General features: G+C 47.1%; 1 protein-coding gene across 3 annotated transcripts; it reads left to right on the plus strand.

Annotated features, from left to right (window-relative positions):
* The first annotated feature begins 1,600 nt into the window (after positions 1 to 1,600).
* On the plus strand, positions 1,601 to 20,881 carry LOC118362989 (vacuolar protein sorting-associated protein 37C-like). Of its 3 annotated transcripts, none has more exons than XM_035743746.2 (5): positions 1,601 to 1,739; positions 3,522 to 3,630; positions 4,624 to 4,795; positions 17,354 to 17,436; positions 17,793 to 20,881. In XM_035743746.2, the coding sequence occupies exons 2-5, from the start codon at positions 3,538 to 3,540 to the stop codon at positions 18,504 to 18,506; spliced, it is 1,062 nt and encodes a 353-aa protein (XP_035599639.1). In that variant the 5' UTR covers positions 1,601 to 1,739; positions 3,522 to 3,537; the 3' UTR covers positions 18,507 to 20,881. The 3 variants fall into 3 exon arrangements, with proteins under 3 accessions (XP_035599639.1, XP_035599637.1, XP_035599638.1); XM_035743744.2 differs by lacking the exon at positions 1,601 to 1,739 and adding an exon at positions 1,819 to 2,052; XM_035743745.2 differs by lacking the exon at positions 1,601 to 1,739 and adding an exon at positions 1,819 to 2,029.
* Positions 20,882 to 21,351: the final 470 nt, after the last annotated feature.

Here is a 21,351-nt window from a genome sequence, read left to right on the forward strand (position 1 = left end):
ACGTGCCTGTATGACCTCCCTACAATGCCTGGGCATGCTCCTGATGAGGTGGCGGATGGTCTCCTGAGGGATCTCCTCCCAGACCTAGACTAAAGCATCCGCCAACTCCTGGACAGTCTGTGGTGCAACGTGGTGTTGGTGGATGGAGCGAGACATGATGTCCCAGATGTGCTCAATTGGATTCAGGTCTGGGGAACGGGCGGGCCAGTCCATAGCATCAATGCCTTCCTCTTGCAGGAACTGCTGACACACTCATGTGGCTACATGAGGTCTAACATTGTCTTGCATTAGGAGTAACCCAGGGCCAACCGCACCAGCATATGGTCTCACAAGGGGTCTGAGGATCTCATCTCGGTACCTAATGGCAGTCAGGCTATGTGGGCACATGGGCTGTGCGGCCCCCCAAAGAAATACCCAAAGACTGACCCACCGCCAAACCGGTCATGCTGGAGGATGTTGCAGGCAGCAGAACGTTCTCCATGGCGTCTCCAGACTCTTTCACGTCTGTCACATGTGCTCAGTGTGAACCTGCTTTCATCTGTGAAGAGCACAGGGCGCCAGTGGCGAATTTGCCAATCTTGGTGTTCTCTGGCAAATGCCAAACGTCCTGCAGGGTGTTGGGCTGTAAGCACAACCCCCACCTGTGGACGTCGGGCCCTCATACCACCCTCATGGAGTCTGTTTCTGACCGTTTGAGCAGACACATGCACATTTGTGGCCTGCTGGAGGTCATTTTGCAGGGCTCTGGCAGTACTCCTCCTGCTCCTCCTTGCACAAAGGCGGAGGTAGCGGTCCTGCTGCTGGGTTGTTGCCCTCCTACGGCCTCCTCCACGTCTCCTGATGTACTGGCCTGTCTCCTGGTAGCGCCTCCATGCTCTGGACACTACGCTGACAGACACAGCAAACCTTCTTGCCACAGCTCGCATTGATGTGCCATCCTGGATGAGCTGCACTACCTGAGCCACTTGTGTGGATTGTAGACTCTGTCTCATGCTACCACTAGAGTGAAAGCACTGCCAGCATTCAAAAGTGACCAAAACATCAGCCAGGAAGCATAGGAAGTGGTCTGTGGTCACCACCTGCAGAACCACTCCTTTATTGGGGGTGTCTTGCTAATTGCCTATAATTTTCACCTGTTGTCTATTCCATTTGCACAACAGCATGTGAAATGTATTGTCAATCACTGTTGCTTCCTAAGTGGACAGTTTGATTTCAGAGAAGTGTGATTGACTTGGAGTTACATTGTGTTGTTTAAGTGTTCCCTTTATTTTTTTGAGCAGTGTATATTTAAAAAATATATTTTTTAAATGCCCAGCCCCGGTCCCTGCAGGAGGTCTTTTGGTAGGCTGTCGTTGTAAATAAGAAGTTGTTCTTAACTGACTTGACTAGTTAAATAAAGGTTAAATAAATCAATGAAAAAAAAAATAACAGACAACATATTCTTTCCATACTGTTAGAATGTATTTTTTGGATATAGTGCTGCCAATATGTTTTATTAGTAAAAGCATTTATTGTGAGAGTCATGATGACAGATATTGGCCGTTGACATAATGTTTCCAGTTCTTCCAACCAGACTTCCTTTACTTTACTGGTTACCTCTCTGCTGGCATTCATGGAATACTCTTGTCACGTAGGGGTGGATTTCCCTTCAAATCAGCTGCGCGCTGGATGAAACCATTGCCCCAAGAAGTGGATGTACTGTCAAAGAAAACTGTTCGTGCTATCTAAAGATTCGTGTGGTAAAAACAGCAACACGATCACAATATATTTGAATTTTCTTTAGTTGGAAAGGTCATTAAATTATTGACACTGCATTTAATAACCCCCCACGGAAGCAGAATATGGGTCATTCCAAAAATGGCGGCGGTTTCTGGTAGTGTGAAGTGAAACTTTCCAAATATTGCTGATAAAACATAGCTATTCTTTAATCTATTTTTATGATTGTCGTCGAGCAGATATTAAAGTAATTATTGTTGGACTACTGCTGTATCTGACATCAAGCAACACGGTCGAATGAAGATCGCGAACGGTGGGCTTTCCTCAAAGTTGACGGTAGCAAGATTGCCTTTCATTGAATGTGATCATAACGATTGTTGTTGTCATGCCTTCACGGAACTCGAACAACCCGTTAAGGCTAGCTAGCACGTATAATTATGTTAGATTCGTCTTTTACCGGTTATTTGTCCTCAACCAGATTGCCTTGTTTGTATATTGGGATCAGGGCTCCCGTGCCCGTTTTACGTCATCTGTCACACACACACACACACACACACACACACACACACACAGAGGTTGATGCCCGTAAATGTTGTGCGCCCTGTCGCAAAGAATTTCTTGATTTGCTAGCAGCATAACATAAGTAATGTTGCCCTCTAACTTGCTTTATAATGTGATAGCCAGTCTGCTTCCTGTGGCTAACTATAGCTGGTTGACAACAGTATTAGTGTTGGTTAGCTGATGGCAAGCCATCAATCAAGATAGCTAGGGTGCGTTTAGCAGGGCACAATGTTGTGGAGCGTTACAAACATGCCTTTCTGACATGTAGAATAAGGAGCCACAACGACAGATGTCAGCTCCCACTCAGCCCAGTCAAAGCTCTTCTCTGTCTTGGGACCCCACTGGTGGAACAAGCTTCCCCCCCTAATGTCAGGGCAGCGGAGTCCCAGCCCATCTTTTGCAAATTTATTTGAAACCCTAACTCATCAAAAGAGTATCTTAAATAAGAAAATAATTATCTGCAATTGTCTTTTCCTGCTAGCACTGGCTTTGTTGATAATTTACTTTGAGGGAAAGTGTATGTAGTGGTGTGGTAGCAAGACTGGTGTGTTGTCTCGCCTAACTATCTTAACATGCATGCACTAATTGTAAGTCTCTATTCGTTTAGTTTGGTTTATCAAAGCATAAAATGTATGTGGTAGAGCTTGGGCGATAAACCGAAAATCATAGACATATCAAATTTTAACACCCCGACCTTACCATTCACTTATCACAACCATTTTGCTGATACCGTTCATTACGATAAGTAACCTATACTAGAGAAATGTGAAGTTTTGAATGAAATAAGTTTGCTAATATGGGTGAATCTAATGGGACAATTGATGGCTACAACCATCAAACTAGTAGTAGTTTAAAGGATAATAAAACACTTTAAAAACTGTGGTGCACATTCATGTTAAAAACTTATTGTTCTGTTTATCGTTATCTCATCAATTCAGGGAATTTATTGCAATATAGATTTTTGTCCGTATTGCCCAGCTCTTGTATGTAGCATCATGGTGGAACAATGTAACATTTTAGTGCTCACATATAACTGCCAATTCTGTCTTGTATGATAACGTTAGATTTTTGTCTAGAAAATAGATTTCCCATTTAATATTTGATCAGCCTGCCTGTTCATTTCTCAATTTGTGTGGATCTATTTTGTATCCTATCTGTTAACTTTAAGTTTAATTTCTTAAATGATCCATGTTCGGTAAACAGGTGACATTGACAGCTCACTTTTCCCTCCATGTGATTGACAGCTGTCCTTGCAAATCAATGGACAAGCTTCAGGACCTCAGCCAATCCGAGTTGGAGGATTTGCTGGACAATACAGAGCGGGTGGAGTCCATGGCATTGGAATCTGATGAGGTAAGCAATCACGTCTTTGCTTTGTCTCATTGTCTGTCGATTGTGTCTTAAATAGATTGAGTTGTAGCCTGGTCCCAGATCTGTTTGTGCTCTAACCAACTCCTATGGTCATCTATTATTGTCATGCGTCATGTTTGGCGTGACATTGACCACAGGACTTTGCAAGACGGCACAAAACTGATCTGGGACCAGGCTAGTCGAGATGCGCCTCATACTGAAATGCTTCCCGTGGTTTTTTTTTGTATCTGATTAAGGGATAATGAATAGCCAAGTTTGTCTATAGGGCCTATCTCTGAGCTGAGGCCTTGCTTTTTCTGTCACACAACTTGGCTATTACTCAGTGTAGGACCTAGATGAATGATTCATCGGAGGACGGACATCTAGGTCTCATCTCACTCTGACCAGTAGCAATGTCCAGGCTCATCCTGCCATCAACAGTCATATTTACTTCTCTTCCACCTTTGTCCATAAGTCCAAAACACTAACCAATGGGTTTAATTTGTTTGTCTCCACTCTTCAAGTGGGGAGTTATGTTAACTAGATGTAGATGCAAATGACCTGTTCCTGGCTAACTCGTCGTGTTAAGTTGCTGCTGTCTTAGCTAGCCAGGTCTGCCTAAACAAAACATCTGACTTTTGTCAAGCAGGTCTCAGAAGGCAGGACCTGGCAACTTCTGTCATACACCAACTGGTAATGTTGTCATTCAACTTGTTGCCGTGGCGTCACGTACAGGAGGAGAGAGTAGTGCCCTGAGCAGGACCTGAACCCGGGTCGCCTGACCCCGAAGACGAACGCACTATCCACAATCCCAATAACGCTATCCCAAATGGGAGCAATCCTATCATGGTGATCAAGGCTAGGGTCATTATGAGAATTAGCGAGCTATGGAAGTTAACGTCCGGTCGCTACAATGTCTGTTGTACATAGTCCCGGTCAAACAGACGTGAAGGAAATACAATGTATTATGGACTCCTCCTTCTTCCTCGTCTATAGATTCAGAACATCCAGCTGGAGAGGGAGATGGCACTGGCCTCCAACCGTAACCTGGCAGAACAGAACCTGGACATGAAGCCTCGCCTGGAGAGACAGAGAGAACATCTAGTGGAGAGATACTCTGAACTGGAGGGAGTCAGAGAGATCTACAGACAACACTGTGACCAGAAAGGTAAGGGATAGAGGGAGGGATGAGGGATGGAGAGATACTCTGAACTTGAGGATGTCAGAGAGACCTACAGACAGCACTGTGACCAGACCGGTAAGGGATGGACGGAGGGAGTCAGAGAGACCTACAAACAGCACAGTACCCAGGGAGGGAGGGAGGGATGAGATGGGAGGTTATTGATGGATAATAGATAGAGATGAAGAAAAGCAACATTATAGAAGAAGAGGGAGAGGATATGGAAATAGAAATAGGAAGATGCAGCGATGAGCGGGAGGGAGACACAGACAGACGGCAGGAACAGACTTGAAAGAGATTGTGTAGTGTAGGGATAGATAGAGATTGTGTAGTGTAGGGATAGATGGAGATTGTGTAGTGTAGGGATAGATAGAGATTGTGTAGTGTAGGGATAGATAGAGATTGTGTAGTGTAGGGATAGATAGAGATTGTGTAGTGTAGGGATAGATAGAGATTGTGTAGTGTAGGGATAGATAGAGATTGTGTAGTGTAGGGATAGATAGAGATTGTGTAGTGTAGGGATAGATAGAGATTGTGTAGTGTAGGGATAGATAGAGATTGTGTAGTGTAGGGATAGATATAGATAGAGATTGTGTAGTGTAGGGATAGATGGAGATTGTGTAGTGTAGGGATAGATGGAGATTGTGTAGTGTAGGGATAGATGGAGATTGTGTAGTGTAGGGATAGATGGAGATTGTGTAGTGTAGGGATAGATAGAGATTGTGTAGTGTAGGGATAGATGGAGATTGTGTAGGGATAGATAGAGATTGTGTAGTGTAGGGATAGATGGAGATTGTGTAGTGTAGGGATAGATAGAGATAGAGATTGTGTAGTGTAGGGATAGATAGAGATAGAGATTGTGTAGTGTAGGGATAGATAGAGATAGAGATTGTGTAGTGTAGGGATAGATAGAGATAGAGATTGTGTAGTGTAGGCATAGATGGAGATTGTGTAGTGTAGGGATAGATGGAGATTGTGTAGGGATAGATGGAGATTGTGTAGTGTAGGGATAGATGGAGATTGTGTAGTGTAGGGATAGATGGAGATGTGTGTAGGGATAGATGGAGATTGTGTAGTGTAGGGATAGATGGAGACTGTGTAGTGTAGGGATAGATGGAGATTGTGTAGTGTAGGGATAGATGGAGACTGTGTAGTGTAGGGATAGATGGAGATTGTGTAGTGTAGGGATAGATGGAGATTGTGTAGTGTAGGGATAGATGGAGATTGTGTAGTGTAGGGATAGATGGAGATTGTGTAGTGTAGGGATAGATGGAGATTGTGTAGTGTAGGGATAGATGGAGATTGTGTAGTGTAGGGATAGATGGAGATTGTGTAGTGTAGGGATAGATGGAGATTGTGTAGTGTAGGGATAGATGGAGATTGTGTAGTGTAGGGATAGATGGAGATTGTGTAGTGTAGGGATAGATGGAGATTGTGTAGTGTAGGGATAGATAGAGATTGTGTAGTGTAGGGATAGATGGAGATTGTGTAGTGTAGGGATAGATGGAGATTGTGTAGTGTAGGGATAGATGGAGATTGTGTAGTGTAGGGATAGATGGAGATTGTGTAGTGTAGGGATAGATGGAGATTGTTGTGTAGGGATAGATGGAGATTGTGTAGTGTAGGGATAAATGTAGATTGTGTAGTGTAGGGATAGATGTAGATTGTGTAGTGTAGGGATAGATGGAGATTGTGTAGTGTAGGGATAGATGGAGATTGTGTAGTGTAGGGATAGATGGAGACTGTGTAGTGTAGGGATAGATAGAGATTGTGTAGTGTAGGGATAGATAGAGATTGTGTAGTGTAGGGATAGATAGAGATTGTGTAGTGTAGGGATAGATAGAGATTGATTGTGTAGTGTAGGGATAGATAGAGATTGATTGTGTAGTGTAGGGATAGATGGAGATTGTGTAGTGTAGGGATAGATGGAGATTGTGTAGTGTAGGGATAGATGGAGATTGTGTAGTGTAGGGATAGATGGAGATTGTGTAGTGTAGGGATAGATGGAGATTGTGTAGTGTAGGGATAGATGGAGATTGTGTAGTGATAGATCTTGTCTGGCCTGTTCAGATCCTGGACACTCAGTTCGTCTCTACTAGTCAAACACAGTGACTGCGTCCCAAAAGCACTCTCTCGCCCCAAATAGTGCACTGCTTAGGTAGTATGGGAAATGGGGTGCCATTTGGGGCTAAGCCTTGGTCTTTATTGGTTACACAGGTACACAGACAGCCCCCCCCGCCTTCCCCAGGCTTCCAGATCTGGCCTGTGTGTCTGTCTGCCAGGGTCTCGCTGGATACCACCCCATCAACTCCCATTCCACTGCCGTCAGCTCTCAGACCAGGCCGTGTGATCTGTGTACATGCACACATTACATTCCCGCAGCCTTGTTTTGTCAGCTTTTCATGAGAAGCTGTGTTTGTGATGGTGTCCGTTTGCAGGGCTGGAATTGGGTACGGCTCATTATAGTTACGTCGTATGTTTTTCCTAAAGGTGATTAGGTCATATGGAATGCGTTGTTATTTCGCCCCTGAATCAGTCCTCTGAGTGATTCACCTTGACTGGGTGTTAACCTTGAGCTTGCCCTCATTGAGAAGTCTACCAGAGGTATTTGAAGATGCATGAAAGTCGATTTTCCTGTTGCGTGTGTATCCATGTTTATCCAACATTGAGCTTCATAACATTCGTTTGTTCTCATTTTTAAATGTGTTTAATAGGCTTCGGCGGTATCCAGATTTTCATACCGTCCTCCTCTCATTCCAGGATTTACGGTGTTACCTGTATGGCACACATGGGGGCGCTAAAAACGCAAGTACCCATTGTGCTTCTATTACCAGAATGCTAGCAAAATTAGCACAAACTAATAGTGAAATCACATAGACGCTGTTAGCTAAGTGCTAACAAGCCAAAACGAACAAATGCATTGCAAGTCCAGCTCATTAAGTTATACAAGCATAGTTAGTAACTACCGAATGACGTTTTTGGAGAGTGTGGACGTTTACGAGAGAAATCGCGCAAATGAACAAAGTTTTGGCGCGTACTTTTCTGAAGGAAGAGCTGCATGTGTACATGGAGCAAATGGGAGGAGAAAGAAAACTATTAGTAGGAAGCACAGGGGGTAAAAAATGGCTACATTTAGTAGTGAATTGCGTACAATTGTAACTTCATCACCTCTTGTGTGCCGCACAACTGTGATTCGCCGATAGATGTCAAACGCTACGGACTCACTAGCTCGCTTTCTCCCGTTGTGCCATTTACAAACAAACACGTGACTGTCTCAACTGTTCTGGCGAACAACGGCAAGCTTCATAATGTAAAATAATGAAGAACGCAATCTGCTTTATCTCCTAACATATTATACAAGTTGCCTGCGGGTAATAACTTAAAAAGTAGCTACAAATGTTCCAATTTATTGAAAAACTTCAGCTAAGTAGTTTTGACGGTATTGAAAAAAAACAGCCTGTGGCTTTTTCCCAAATACCCCAGGATATGGTATATACAGTATACCTCCCAAGCCTACTGTTTAACAACAGGCGCGAAGCATTGTGCTGTCGGTGTTGTGTGTGTCTACGGGGACTGAGAAGCTTGGCGTGACATTGAAGTGTGGGAGGTGTTTATGCCCCTTTCTCTTTCTTTCGCCCTCTTTCTCCCTTTTTCTCTCTTACACTCCCTCCCTCTATACTGGTCTCTTACACTCCCTCCCTCTATACTGGTCTCTTACACTCCCTCCCTCTATACTGGTGTCTTACACTCCCTCCCTCTATACTGGTCTCTTACACTCACTCCCTCCCTCTATACTGGTCTCTTACACTCCCTCCCTCTATACTGGTCTCTTACACTCACTCCCTCCCTCTATACTGGTCTCTTACACTCACTCCCTCCCTCTATACTGGTCTCTTACACTCACTCCCTCCCTCTATACTGGTCTCTTACACTCCCTCCCTCTATACTGGTCTCTTACACTCCCTCCCTCTATACTGGTCTCTTACACTCCCTCCCTCTATACTGGTCTCTTACACTCCCTCCCTCTATACTGGTCTCTTACACTCACTCCCTCCCTCTATACTGGTCTCTTACACTCACTCCCTCCCTCTATACTGGTCTCTTACACTCACTCCCTCCCTCTATACTGGTCTCTTACACTCCCTCCCTCTATACTGGTCTCTTACACTCACTCCCTCCCTCTATACTGGTGTCTTACACTCACTCCCTCCTCTATACTGGTCTCTTACACTCACTCCCTCCCTCTATACTGGTCTCTTACACTCACTCCCTCCCTCTATACTGGTCTCTTACACTCACTCCCTCCCTCTATACTGGTCTCTTACACTCACTCCCTCCCTCCCTCTATACTGGTCTCTTACACTCCCTCCCTCCCTCTATACTGGTCTCTTACACTCCTCCCTCCCTCCCTCTATACTGGTCTCTTATACTCTCTCCCTCCCTCTATACTGGTCTCTTACACTCACTCCCTCCCTCTATACTGGTCTCTTACACTCACTCCCCTCCCTCTATACTGGTCTCTTACACTCCCTCCCTCTATGCTGGTCTCTTACACTCACTCCCTCCCTCTATACTGGTCTCTTACACTCACTCCCTCCCTCTATACAGGTCTCTTACACTCACTCCTCCCTCTATACTGGTCTCTTACACTCTCCTCCCTCCCTCTATACTGGTCTCTTACACTCACTCCCTCCCTCTATACTGGTCTCTTACACTCACTCCCTCCTCTATACTGGTCTCTTACACTCCTCCCCCTCACTCCCTCCCTCCTCTATACTGGTCTCTTACACTCCTCCCTCCCTCTATACTGGTCTCTTACACTCACTCCCTCCCTCTATACTGGTCTCTTACACTCCTCCCTCCTCTATACTGGTCTCTTACACTCACTCCCTCCCTCTATACTGGTCTCTTACACTCACTCCCTCCTCTATACTGGTCTCTTACACTCACTCCCTCCCTCTATACTGGTCTCTTACACTCACTCCCTCCCTCTATACTGGTCTCTTACACTCCCTCCCTCTATACTGGTCTCTTACACTCCCTCCCTCTATACTGGTCTCTTACACTCACTCCCTCCCTCTATACTGGTCTCTTACACTCACTCCCTCCCTCTATACTGGTCTCTTACACTCACTCCCTCCCTCTATACTGGTCTCTTACACTCACTCCCTCCCTCTATACTGGTCTCTTACACTCACTCCCTCCCTCTATACTGGTCTCTTACACTCACTCCCTCCCTCTATACTGGTCTCTTACACTCACTCCCTCCCTCTATACTGGTCTCTTACACTCCTCCCCCCTCTATACTGGTCTCTTACACTCCCTCCCTCTATACTGGTCTCTTACACTCACTCCCTCCCTCTATACTGGTCTCTTACACTCACTCCCTCCTCTATACTGGTGTCTTACACTCACTCCCTCCCTCTATACTGGTCTCTTACACTCCTCCCTCCTCTATACTGGTCTCTTACACTCACTCCCTCCCTCTACTGGTACTGGTCTCTTACACTCACTCCCTCCCTCTATACTGGTCTCTTACACTCACTCCCTCCCTCTATACTGGTCTCTTACACTCACTCCCTCCTCTATACTGGTCTCTTACACTCACTCCCTCCTCTATACTGGTCTCTTACACTCACTCCCTCCTCTATACTGGTCTCTTACACTCACTCCCTCCTCTATACTGGTCTCTTACACTCACTCCCTCCCTCTATACTGGTCTCTTACACTCACTCCCTCCCTCTATACTGGTCTCTTACACTCACTCCCTCCTCTATACTGGTCTCTTACACTCACTCCCTCCTCTATACTGGTCTCTTACACTCACTCCCTCCCTCTATACTGGTCTCTTACACTCACTCCCTCCCTCTATACTGGTGTCTTACACTCACTCCCTCCCTCTATACTGGTGTCTTACACTCACTCCCTCCCTCTATACTGGTCTCTTACACTCCCTCCCTCTATACTGGTCTCTTACACTCACTCCCCCCCTCTATACTGGTCTCTTACACTCACTACCTCACCCTCCCCTCTATACTGGTCTCTTACACTCACTCCCTCCCTCTATACTGGTCTCTTACACTCCTCCCTCTATACTGGTCTCTTACACTCACTCCCTCCCTCTATACTAGTCTCTTACACTCACTCCCTCCCTCTATACTGGTCTCTTACACTCACTCCCTCCCTCTATACTGGTGTCTTACACTCACTCCCTCCCTCTATACTGGTCTCTTACACTCACTCCCTCCCCTCTATACTGGTCTCTTACACTACACTCCCTCCTCTATACTCCCTCCCTCTATACTGGTCTCTTACACTCACTCCCTCCCTCTATACTGGTCTCTTACACTCACTCCCTCCCTCTATACTGGTCTCTTACACTCACTCCCTCCCTCTATACTGGTGTCTTACACTCACTCCCACCCTCTATACTGGTCTCTTACACTCCTCCCTCCCTCTATACTGGTGTCTTACACTCACTCCCTCCCTCTATACTGGTCTCTTACACTCACTCCCTCCCTTATACTGGTGTCTTACACTCACTCCCTCCCTCTATACTGGTCTCTTACACTCACTCCCTCCCTCTATACTGGTCTCTTACACTCACTCCCTCCCTCTATACTGGTGTCTTACACTCACTCCCTCCTCTATACTGGTGTCTTACACTCACTCCCTCCCTCTATACTGGTGTCTTACACTCACTCCCTCCCTCTATACTGGTCTCTTACACTCACTCCCTCCCTCTATACTGGTCTCTTACACTCACTCCCTCCCTCTATACTGGTGTCTTACACTCACTCCCTCCTCTATACTGGTGTCTTACACTCACTCCCTCCCTCTATACTGGTCTCTTACACTCACTCCCTCCCTCTATACTGGTGTCTTACACTCACTCCCTCCCTCTATACTGGTCTCTTACACTCACTCCCTCCCTCTATACTGGTGTCTTACACTCCCTCCCTCTATACTGGTGTCTTACACTCACTCCCTCCCTCTATACTGGTCTCTTACACTCACTCCCTCCCTCTATACTGGTCTCTTACACTCACTCCCTCCCTCTATACTGGTGTCTTACACTCACTCCCTCCCTCTATACTGGTCTCTTACACTCACTCCCTCCCTCTATACTGGTCTCTTACACTCACTCCCTCCCTCTATACTGGTGTCTTACACTCCCTCCCTCTATACTGGTGTCTTACACTCCCTCCCTCTATACTCCCTCCCTCTATACTGGTCTCTTACACTCACTCCCTCCCTCTATACTGGTGTCTTACACTCACTCCCTCCTCTATACTGGTGTCTTACACTCACTCCCTCCCTCTATACTGGTGTCTTACACTCACTCCCTCCCTCTATACTGGTGTCTTACACTCTCCCTCCCTCCCTCTATACTGGTGTCTTACACTCACTCCCTCCTCTATACTGGTCTCTTACACTCACTCCCTCCCTCTATACTGGTCTCTTACACACTCCTCCCTCCTCTTACACTACTCCCTCTCTATACTGGTCTCTTACACTCCCTCCCTCTATACTGGTGTCTTACACTCACTCCCTCCTCTATACTGGTCTCTCCCTCCCTCACTCACACTCCTCCCTCCCTCTATACTGGTCTCTTACACTCACTCCCTCCCCTCTATACTGGTCTCTTACACTCACTCCCTCCCTCTATACTGGTCTCTTACACTCACTCCCTCCTCTATACTGGTCTCTTACACTCTCTATACCCTCCCCTCCTCTATACTGGTCTCTTACACTCACTCCCTCCCTCTATACTGGTGTCTTACACTCACTCCCTCCCCCTCTATACTGGTGTCTTACACTCACTCCCTCCCTCTATACTGGTGTCTCTTACTCCCTCCCCCTCTATACTGGTCTCCTCCCTCCCTCTATACTGGTCTCTTACACTCACTCCCTCCCTCCTCTATACTGGTCTCTTACACTCCTCCCTCCTCTATACTGGTCTCTTACACTCACTCCCTCCCTCTATACTGGTCTCTTACACTCACTCCCTCCCTCCTCTATACTGGTCTCTTACACTCACTCCCTCCCTCTATACTGGTGTCTTACACTCACTCCCCCTCTATACTGGTCTCTTACACTCACTCCCTCCCTCTATACTGGTCTCTTACACTCACTCCCTCCTCTATACTGGTGTCTTACACTCCTCCCCCTCTATACTGGTGTCTTACACTCACTCCCTCCCTCTATACTGGTGTCTTACACTCACTCCCTCCCTCTATACTGGTCTCTTACACTCACTCCCTCCCTCTATACTGGTCTCTTACACTCACTCCCTCCTCTATACTGGTCTCTTACACTCACTCCCTCCCTCTATACTGGTCTCTACACTCCACACTCCCTCCATCTATACTGGTCTCCCTCCCTCCCTCTATACTGGTCTCTTACTTCACTCCCTCACTCCCTCCCTCTATACTGGTGTCTTACACTCACTCCCTCCCTCTATACTGGTGTCTTACACTCACTCCCTCCCTCTATACTGGTGTCTTACACTCCCTCCTCCCTCCCCCTCTATACTGGTCTCTTACACTCACTCCCTCCCTCTATACTGGTCTCTTACACTCACTCCCTCACTATACTGGTCTCTTACACTCACTCCCTCCCTCTATACTGGTCTCTTACACTCACTCCCTCCCTCCCTCTATACTGGTCTCTTACACACTCCTCCCTCTATACTGGTCTCTTACACTCACTCCCTCCTCTATACTGGTGTCTTACACTCCTCCCTCCCTCTATACTGGTCTTACACTCACTCCCTCCCTCTATACTGGTGTCTTACACTCACTCCCTCCCTCTATACTGGTCTCTTACACTCACTCCCTCCCTCTATACTGGTGTCTTACACTCCTCCCTCCCTCTATACTGGTGTCTTACACTCACTCCCTCCCTCTATACTGGTGTCTTACACTCACTCCCTCCCCTCTATACTGGTGTCTTACACTCTATACTCCCTCCCTCTATACTGGTGTCTTACACTCACTCCCTCCCTCTATACTGGGTCTTACACTCCTCCCTCCCTCTATACTGGTCTCTTACACTCACTCCCTCCCTCTATACTGGTGTCTTACCTCACTCCTCCCTCCCTCTATACTGGTGTCTTACACTCACTCCCTCCCTCTATACTGGTGTCTTACACTCACTCCCTCCTCTATACTGGTCTCTTACACTCACTCCCTCCCTCTATACTGGTCTCTTACACTCACTCCCTCCTCTATACTGGTGTCTTACACTCCCTCCCTCCCTCTATACTGGTGTCTTACACTCACTCCCTCCCTCTATACTGGTGTCTTACACTCACTCCCTCCCTCTATACTGGTCTCTTACACTCACTCCCTCCTCTATACTGGTCTCTTACACTCACTCCCTCCCCTCTATACTGGTGTCTTACACTCACTCCCTCCCTCTATACTGGTGTCTTACACTCACTCCCTCCTCTATACTGGTCTCTTACACTCACTCCCTCCTCTATACTGGTCTCTTACACTCCTCCCTCCCTCTATACTGGTGTCTTACACTCACTCCCTCCCTCTATACTGGTCTCTTACACTCACTCCCTCCCTCTATACTGGTGTCTTACACTCACTCCCTCCCTCTATACTGGTCTCTTACACTCACTCCCTCCCTCTATACTGGTCTCTTACACTCACTCCCTCCCTCTATACTGGTGTCTTACACTCACTCCCTCCCTCTATACTGGTCTCTTACACTCACTCCCTCCCTCTATACTGGTGTCTTACACTCACTCCCTCCCTCTATACTGGTCTCTTACACTCACTCCCTCCCTCTATACTGGTCTCTTACACTCACTCCCTCCCTCTATACTGGTGTCTTACACTCACTCCCTCCCTCTATACTGGTGTCTTACACTCACTCCCTCCCTCTATACTGGTCTCTTACACTCACTCCCTCCCTCTATACTGGTCTCTTACACTCACTCCCTCCCTCTATACTGGTCTCTTACACTCACTCCCTCCTCTATACTGGTGTCTTACACTCACTCCCTCCTCTATACTGGTCTCTTACACTCACTCCCTCCCTCTATACTGGTCTCTTACACTCACTCCTCCTCTATACTGGTGTCTTACACTCCCTCCCCCCTCTATACTGGTGTCTTACACTCCCTCCCTCCCTCTATACTGGTCTCTTACACTCACTCCCTCCCTCTATACTGGTCTCTTACACTCCCTCCCTCCCTCTATACTGGTGTCTTACACTCACTCCCTCCCTCTATACTGGTCTCTTACACTCACTCCCTCCCTCTATACTGGTCTCTTACACTCACTCCCTCCCTCTATACTGGTCTCTTACACTCACTCCCTCCCTCTATACTGGTCTCTTACACTCACTCCCTCCCTCTATACTGGTGTCTTACACTCACTCCCTCCTCTATACTGGTCTCTTACACTCACTCCCTCCCTCTATACTGGTCTCTTACACTCACTCCCTCCCTCTATACTGGTCTCTTACACTCACTCCCTCCCTCTATACTGGTCTCTACACTGGTCACTCCCTCCTCTATACTGGTGTCTTACACTCACTCCCACCCTCTATACTGGTGTCTTACACTCACTCCCTCCTCTATACTGGTCTCTTACACTCACTCCCTCCTCTATACTGGTCTCTTACACTCCCTCCCCACCCTCTATACTGGTCTCTTACACTCACTCCCTCCCTCTATACTGGTCTCTTACACTCACTCCCTCCTCTATACTGGTGTCTTACACTCCTCCCTCCTCTATACTGGTCTCTTACACTCACTGGTGTCTCCCTCCCTCTATACTGGTCTCTTACACTCACTCCCTCCCTCTATACTGGTCTCTTACACTCACTCCCTCCCTCTATACTGGTGTCTTACACTCACTCCCTCCCTCTATACTGGTCTCTTACACTCACTCCCTCCCTCTATACTGGTCTCTTACACTCACTCCCTCCCTCTATACTGGTCTCTTACACTCCTCCCTCCCTCTATACTGGTGTCTTACACTCCTCCCACCCTCTATACTGGTCTCTTACACTCACTCCCTCCTCTATACTGGTGTCTTACACTCACTCCCTCCTCTATACTGGTCTCTTACACTCACTCCCTCCCTCTATACTGGTCTCTTACACTCACTCCCTCCCTCTATACTGGTGTCTTACACTCACTCCCTCCCTCTATACTGGTCTCTTACACTCACTCCCTCCCCCTCTATACTGGTCTCTTACACTCACTCCCTCCTCTATACTGGTCTCTTACACTCACTCCCTCCCTCTATACTGGTGTCTTACACTCACTCCCTCCCCTCTATACTGGTCTCTTACACTCACTCCCTCCCTCTATACTGGTCTCTTACACTCACTCCTCCCTCTATACTGGTCTCTTACACTCACTCCCTCCCTCTATACTGGTCTCTTACACTCACTCCCTCCCTCTATACTGGTCTCTTACACTCACTCCTCCCTCTATACTGGTCTCTTACACTCACTGGTCTCTCCCTCCCTCTATATTGGTCTCTTACACTCACTCCCCTCCCTCTATACTGGTCTCTTACACTCACTCCCTCCCTCTATACTGGTCTCTTACACTCACTCCCTCCTCTATACTGGTCTCTTACACTCACTCCCTCCCTCTATACTGGTGTCTTACACTCACTCCCACCCTCTATACTGGTCTCTTACACTCACTCCCTCCTCTATACTGGTGTCTTACACTCACTCCCTCCCTCTATACTGGTCTCTTACACTCACTCCCTCCCTCTATACTGGTCTCTTACACTCACTCCCTCCCTCTATACTGGTCTCTTACACTCACTCCCTCCCTCTATACTGGTGTCTTACACTCACTCCCTCCCTCTATACTGGTCTCTTACACTCACTCCCTCCCTCTATATTGGTCTCTTACACTCACTCCCTCCCTCTATACTGGTCTCTTACACTCACTCCCTCCCTCTATACTGGTCTCTTACACTCACCCCTCCCTCCCTCCCTCTATATTGGTCTCTTACACTCACTCACTCTCCCTCTATACTGGTCTCTTACACTCACTCCCTCCCTCTATACTGGTCTCTTACACTCACTCACTCCCTCTATACTGGTGTCTTACCCTCCCTCCCTCCCTCCCTCCCCTCCCTCCCTCCCTCCCTCCCTCCCTCCCTCCCTCCCTCCTCCCTCCCTCCCTCCCTCCCTCCCTCCCTCCCTCCCTCTATACTGGTCTCTTACACTCCCTCCCTCCCTCCCTCCCTCTCTCCTCCCGTGTCTCTTACACTCACTCCCTCCCTCCCCTCTATACGTGTCTCTTACTCACTCCCTCCCTCCCTCTATACGTGTCTCTTACACTCCCTCCATCTATACTGGTCTCTTACACTCACTCCCTCCCTCCCTCCCTCCATACTGGTCTCTTACCTCCCTCCCTCCCTCTATCTGTCTCTCCCCTCCCTCCTCTATACGTGTCTCTTACACTCACTCCCTCCCTCCCTCCCTCTATACGTGTCTCTTACACTCACTCCCTCCCTCTATACTGGTCTCTTACATTCTCTCTCTCCCCCCCAGATGGCATCATGGGGCAGGTATCACCAGAGGGGTTGTTCTCCAGACTCCAGACAGAGGGCGCCAGCACAGAGACTGAGTCAGAGGTGAGAGGCCACAGTGACAGACGACTCAGTAGGAAAATGAAACCGTCAGATTATACTGTTGGCGAGATTGGGAAATGCCTATGTATCCTTAAACACAGGACCAATGGCAACAAAATGATCTACTCATCTCTTACTCTATTGAACGCCGTACAGAGAACCAGCAGTTGGAATAAGACATAATTACAATACTAATGTTCTCAGACATTGTCAATAGTGTGTCCATATTTACCCAGATCCCTCGCTCTTTTTCTCTCCATCTCTCTCTGTCTCTCTCTCTCTCTCTCCATCTCTCTCTGTCTCTCTCTCTCTCTCTCTCTCTCTCTGTCTCTCTCTCTCTCTCTCTCTCTCTCCATCAGAGTCTGGCAGATGAGTTTCTGGATGGCCAGCTGTCTCTGGACTCGTTCCTTGACCGTTTCCTCTCCCTCCGCTCCCTCGCTCACAAAAGACGAGTGCGGATAGAGAAACTGCAGGAGATCCTGCGCCAGAAGAAGGAGACTGCCGCCGTTGACGCCGGCTCCATGACATCACAAACAAGCGCCAGTCAGGACCCAGCGACAACACAGTCATCGCCATGGAATCATCATCATCATCATCAAGCTCCTCAGCAACAACAACCGCAGCAGAATTCCAATCCCAACAATCACTCTAGCTTCCAAAACCCCTCTTCCCAAAATGGCCCTGGCTCCGCCCTACCTTACACCCCTTACCCCGTCTCCCCTCCTAACCCGACAGCCACTTCCGCAGGACCAGGCCCGTCCATTCCCCCAGGTCAATTTCCTCCCTATCCCAGCCCCGGCTCACCTTTCACCTCAGCGGCGAGCTACTCAACCCGTCCCGCTTTCGGGCCTCCGGCCAATGCCTGCCCGTACCCCACCCAGCCCACGTTCCCTGGCGTCCCCGGCTCAGGGTCTGCGTTCGGGCAGTACAGCGCCCCCTACCCTTCTGCGTACCCTTACGGCGGGATTGAGGGGTATAGCTACCCCACGGGCCCTGCTCTGCCCAACTCTCAGTCCCCCACAGGCAGGCCATTGTACAGGCCCGGGTTTGGAGTGCCACAGCCCTACTCCTGAACCTCCCTCTGCTCTCACCTCGTCACTCCTCTCCCACCACACATTCTCCAGTCTCTCCCTCATTTTTCTCGCTCTCTCTCTTTCTTTCTCTCTCTTTCTCTCTCTCTTTCTTTCTTTCTCTCTTTCTTTCTCTCTTTCTTTCTCTCTTTTTCTCTTTCTCTCTTTCTCTCTCTTTCTTTTTCTCTCTCTCTTTCTGTCTCTTTCTGTCTCTTTCTTTCTTTCTTTCTTTCTTTCTCTTCTCCTCCCCTCCTGTCATTCTCAAGTGCATAACTGTCTCAGGACCTCCCCTTGTGTTCCAATGTGTTGTTAGAAACACTCTCCCATTGGCTGTCGGGCCCCTTCACTCTCCCCTTTCTCTCCTCCTATTGGCTGTCGGCCCTTTCACTCTTCTCCCTCCCTTTGTGGAATACTGAGCCAATCAACAATACCTTGGCCATGTACGTTTCAGATAGAAATGGAGCTGACGTGACTCCTTATTCTACATGTCAGAGAGTCATGTTCTACATAAAATAGATCTATGTATTCCTTATCGCTGGTTTCACCCCGTAGCACAAGTCCCTTGTGGCACTGTACGGTATACGCATTGGAGTACATTTGACTTGTTCTAACACCCATATCATTCTACACCGATGTCAGATGACATGTGTTGATCATATTCGTTCGTACATGATGATGTTAACTTAATACCCACCCGAGCCAAAACGTTTTACAGGTGCAGTTCTGTTCAGGGATTCTGTTGTCCTGTAAACTGTCTTTGTCGCTCTTCGTTCTGGTTAGGAAGTACATAAGACAATACTAAAGAAGGAAAATCCCTTGAAATCATAGCAACTCTAGGACCTGTCCATGCAATCGTATTCATTATGATCTAAAAGGCTAAACTGATCCTATATCAGTACTCCTACTCTGAGCGGCTTTATGAATGCGGGCCCTGATCAGTGGTCATTTTGGAGACTTCAATAACCCTATCTTCTTTCTTATTCACCTGGCTCTGCATGTATGATGTGTGTTTCTATGCCAAATCTGGACATCTTTACAGGTGTAGGATCTTAGTTTGATCAGTTTCTCACAGCAGGAAAATAATCCTGCAGCAAAATGACGTGTGGATTATAATGGAGGTTTTTGTAGGGTTCGATAAATTGTCAAGGCAAATTAAGTCTGAAATGAATAACTTAAGACAGTTTTCCACCTTGAATACACTATAAGTTTGAATTTTCTGCTGTGCAGGAAATTTCCTGCAACAACAGTGTGATCAAGTTAAGATCCTACATCTGCATGTCTTACAAGTTTAGCTTCCAAGTCTTTTTTTTTTTCTTGACAGGATGTTTTGGTTGGTTGGTTTAGGTGTTTTGATGCCTATTGACAATGACGTCATTGTTTACAGAATCATATCTGTATTCTCTGTCGAGAATCATGCCTGTTTCTCTTCTCTCTGATCTCTCTGTTTTCTCACTTCACACTCTGTCTTTTCGTCTCTTCCCCCACGAGGCTCCCTTGGCGTTAAACTCGCCTCTCGTCTTTCTCACCTCACTCTCTATTTCACCCTCTCTCCATAATCTGCCAGTCGACATGAACTGATGCTTGACAATGAATACAATGAGGAAATAGTTTATTTCTGTAAGTTCACTTTCAATGAGAATAATATAATGAAATTTGTATAAATGATTAAAGAGCTGTGATCAATAACATGTGACATGGCATTAAAACAAGGGATTGATAGATTGCTCCCCAAATGGAACCCTATTCCCTTAGGGCTCTGGTCAAAAGTAGTGCACTACATAGGGAAGTGGGTGCCATTTGGGACTCGTCTGCCTGCTTTGGCTCAGAAAGCACAAGAGGAGAGAGCTGTTACCGAGGGGGGTTCTACAGAGATTCATACCGCCTTCACGACGACTCATACAGCATTCATAGACTCGTCTTAAAGTCGTGGGCTCCACAACCTTAATCGGTGGTCTTCAACAGAGCATTACTACATTGGTTGTCATCATGCCCCTATGAAGGTGTTATGAAGCTTCTGTTTAGTTATGTAGGGCTTCTTCATCAGGTTAACTGGTTGGACTGACTGGTGAGGTCTACGACCAGGGGGCAGTGTCTTAATGGGATTGTCACACTACAACTGTCCCAAATAGCACCCTACCCCTAACAAAAATGCACCACTTTTGACCAGAGCCCCTGTGGGCAGAGAATGGTGTTCCGTTTGGGAGACAAGCCTAACTCCGTATTTAAGGAAGAAAAGATGAGTCCGAAATTGGGTTTTAGAAGCCCAACGGGAGATATGCAGCATACTTAAGAGGGACATAAAAATACAAGCTTGGAGCTTGTTTTAAGTTTCTTATTTTTTTTGTGTGAATATTAATTAAATACTGAACTTGATCTAAGAGGACTGTGTTCTGACTCGTAATTTGAATGATAAAAAAAAATGTTTTATCTACTTATCTTTTCTCCGGTGTTGGGAGAAAATACTAATTCCACGATAACTGCCTGACGTGGGGTGAAAGTTAGTTTTGCCTGTTACTCCCAATTGCTTCAAGATGAATTCAATCGGATAGAACTTGATAAGAGTTTAATTGATTTGTTCTGAAAGGGCGTGGGCCTTGCTTGTTTTGTCTCGAACAGAGTTTACTATCAGGCCTTCGTTCCCCCTCGCTGATTGTGATTATCTTTTTCTGATGTGGGCCGAGAAGACCTAACCAGGGAGAAGAAAGAGAGCGAGAGAGAGCGACGGATCGCCGCGGGGAAAGGAGGCCACTGAAACACTAGGTGACTTCAGTGGAGGAAAAACTCCCACCCAACCGATCAAATATTACTACTCAGTGATTATTGTCATCAATCAATTGTTGGTGGAACG

This window comes from Oncorhynchus keta, chromosome 29 (genome assembly GCF_023373465.1).
Source record: "Oncorhynchus keta strain PuntledgeMale-10-30-2019 chromosome 29, Oket_V2, whole genome shotgun sequence".
Taxonomy (NCBI): domain Eukaryota; kingdom Metazoa; phylum Chordata; class Actinopteri; order Salmoniformes; family Salmonidae; genus Oncorhynchus; species Oncorhynchus keta.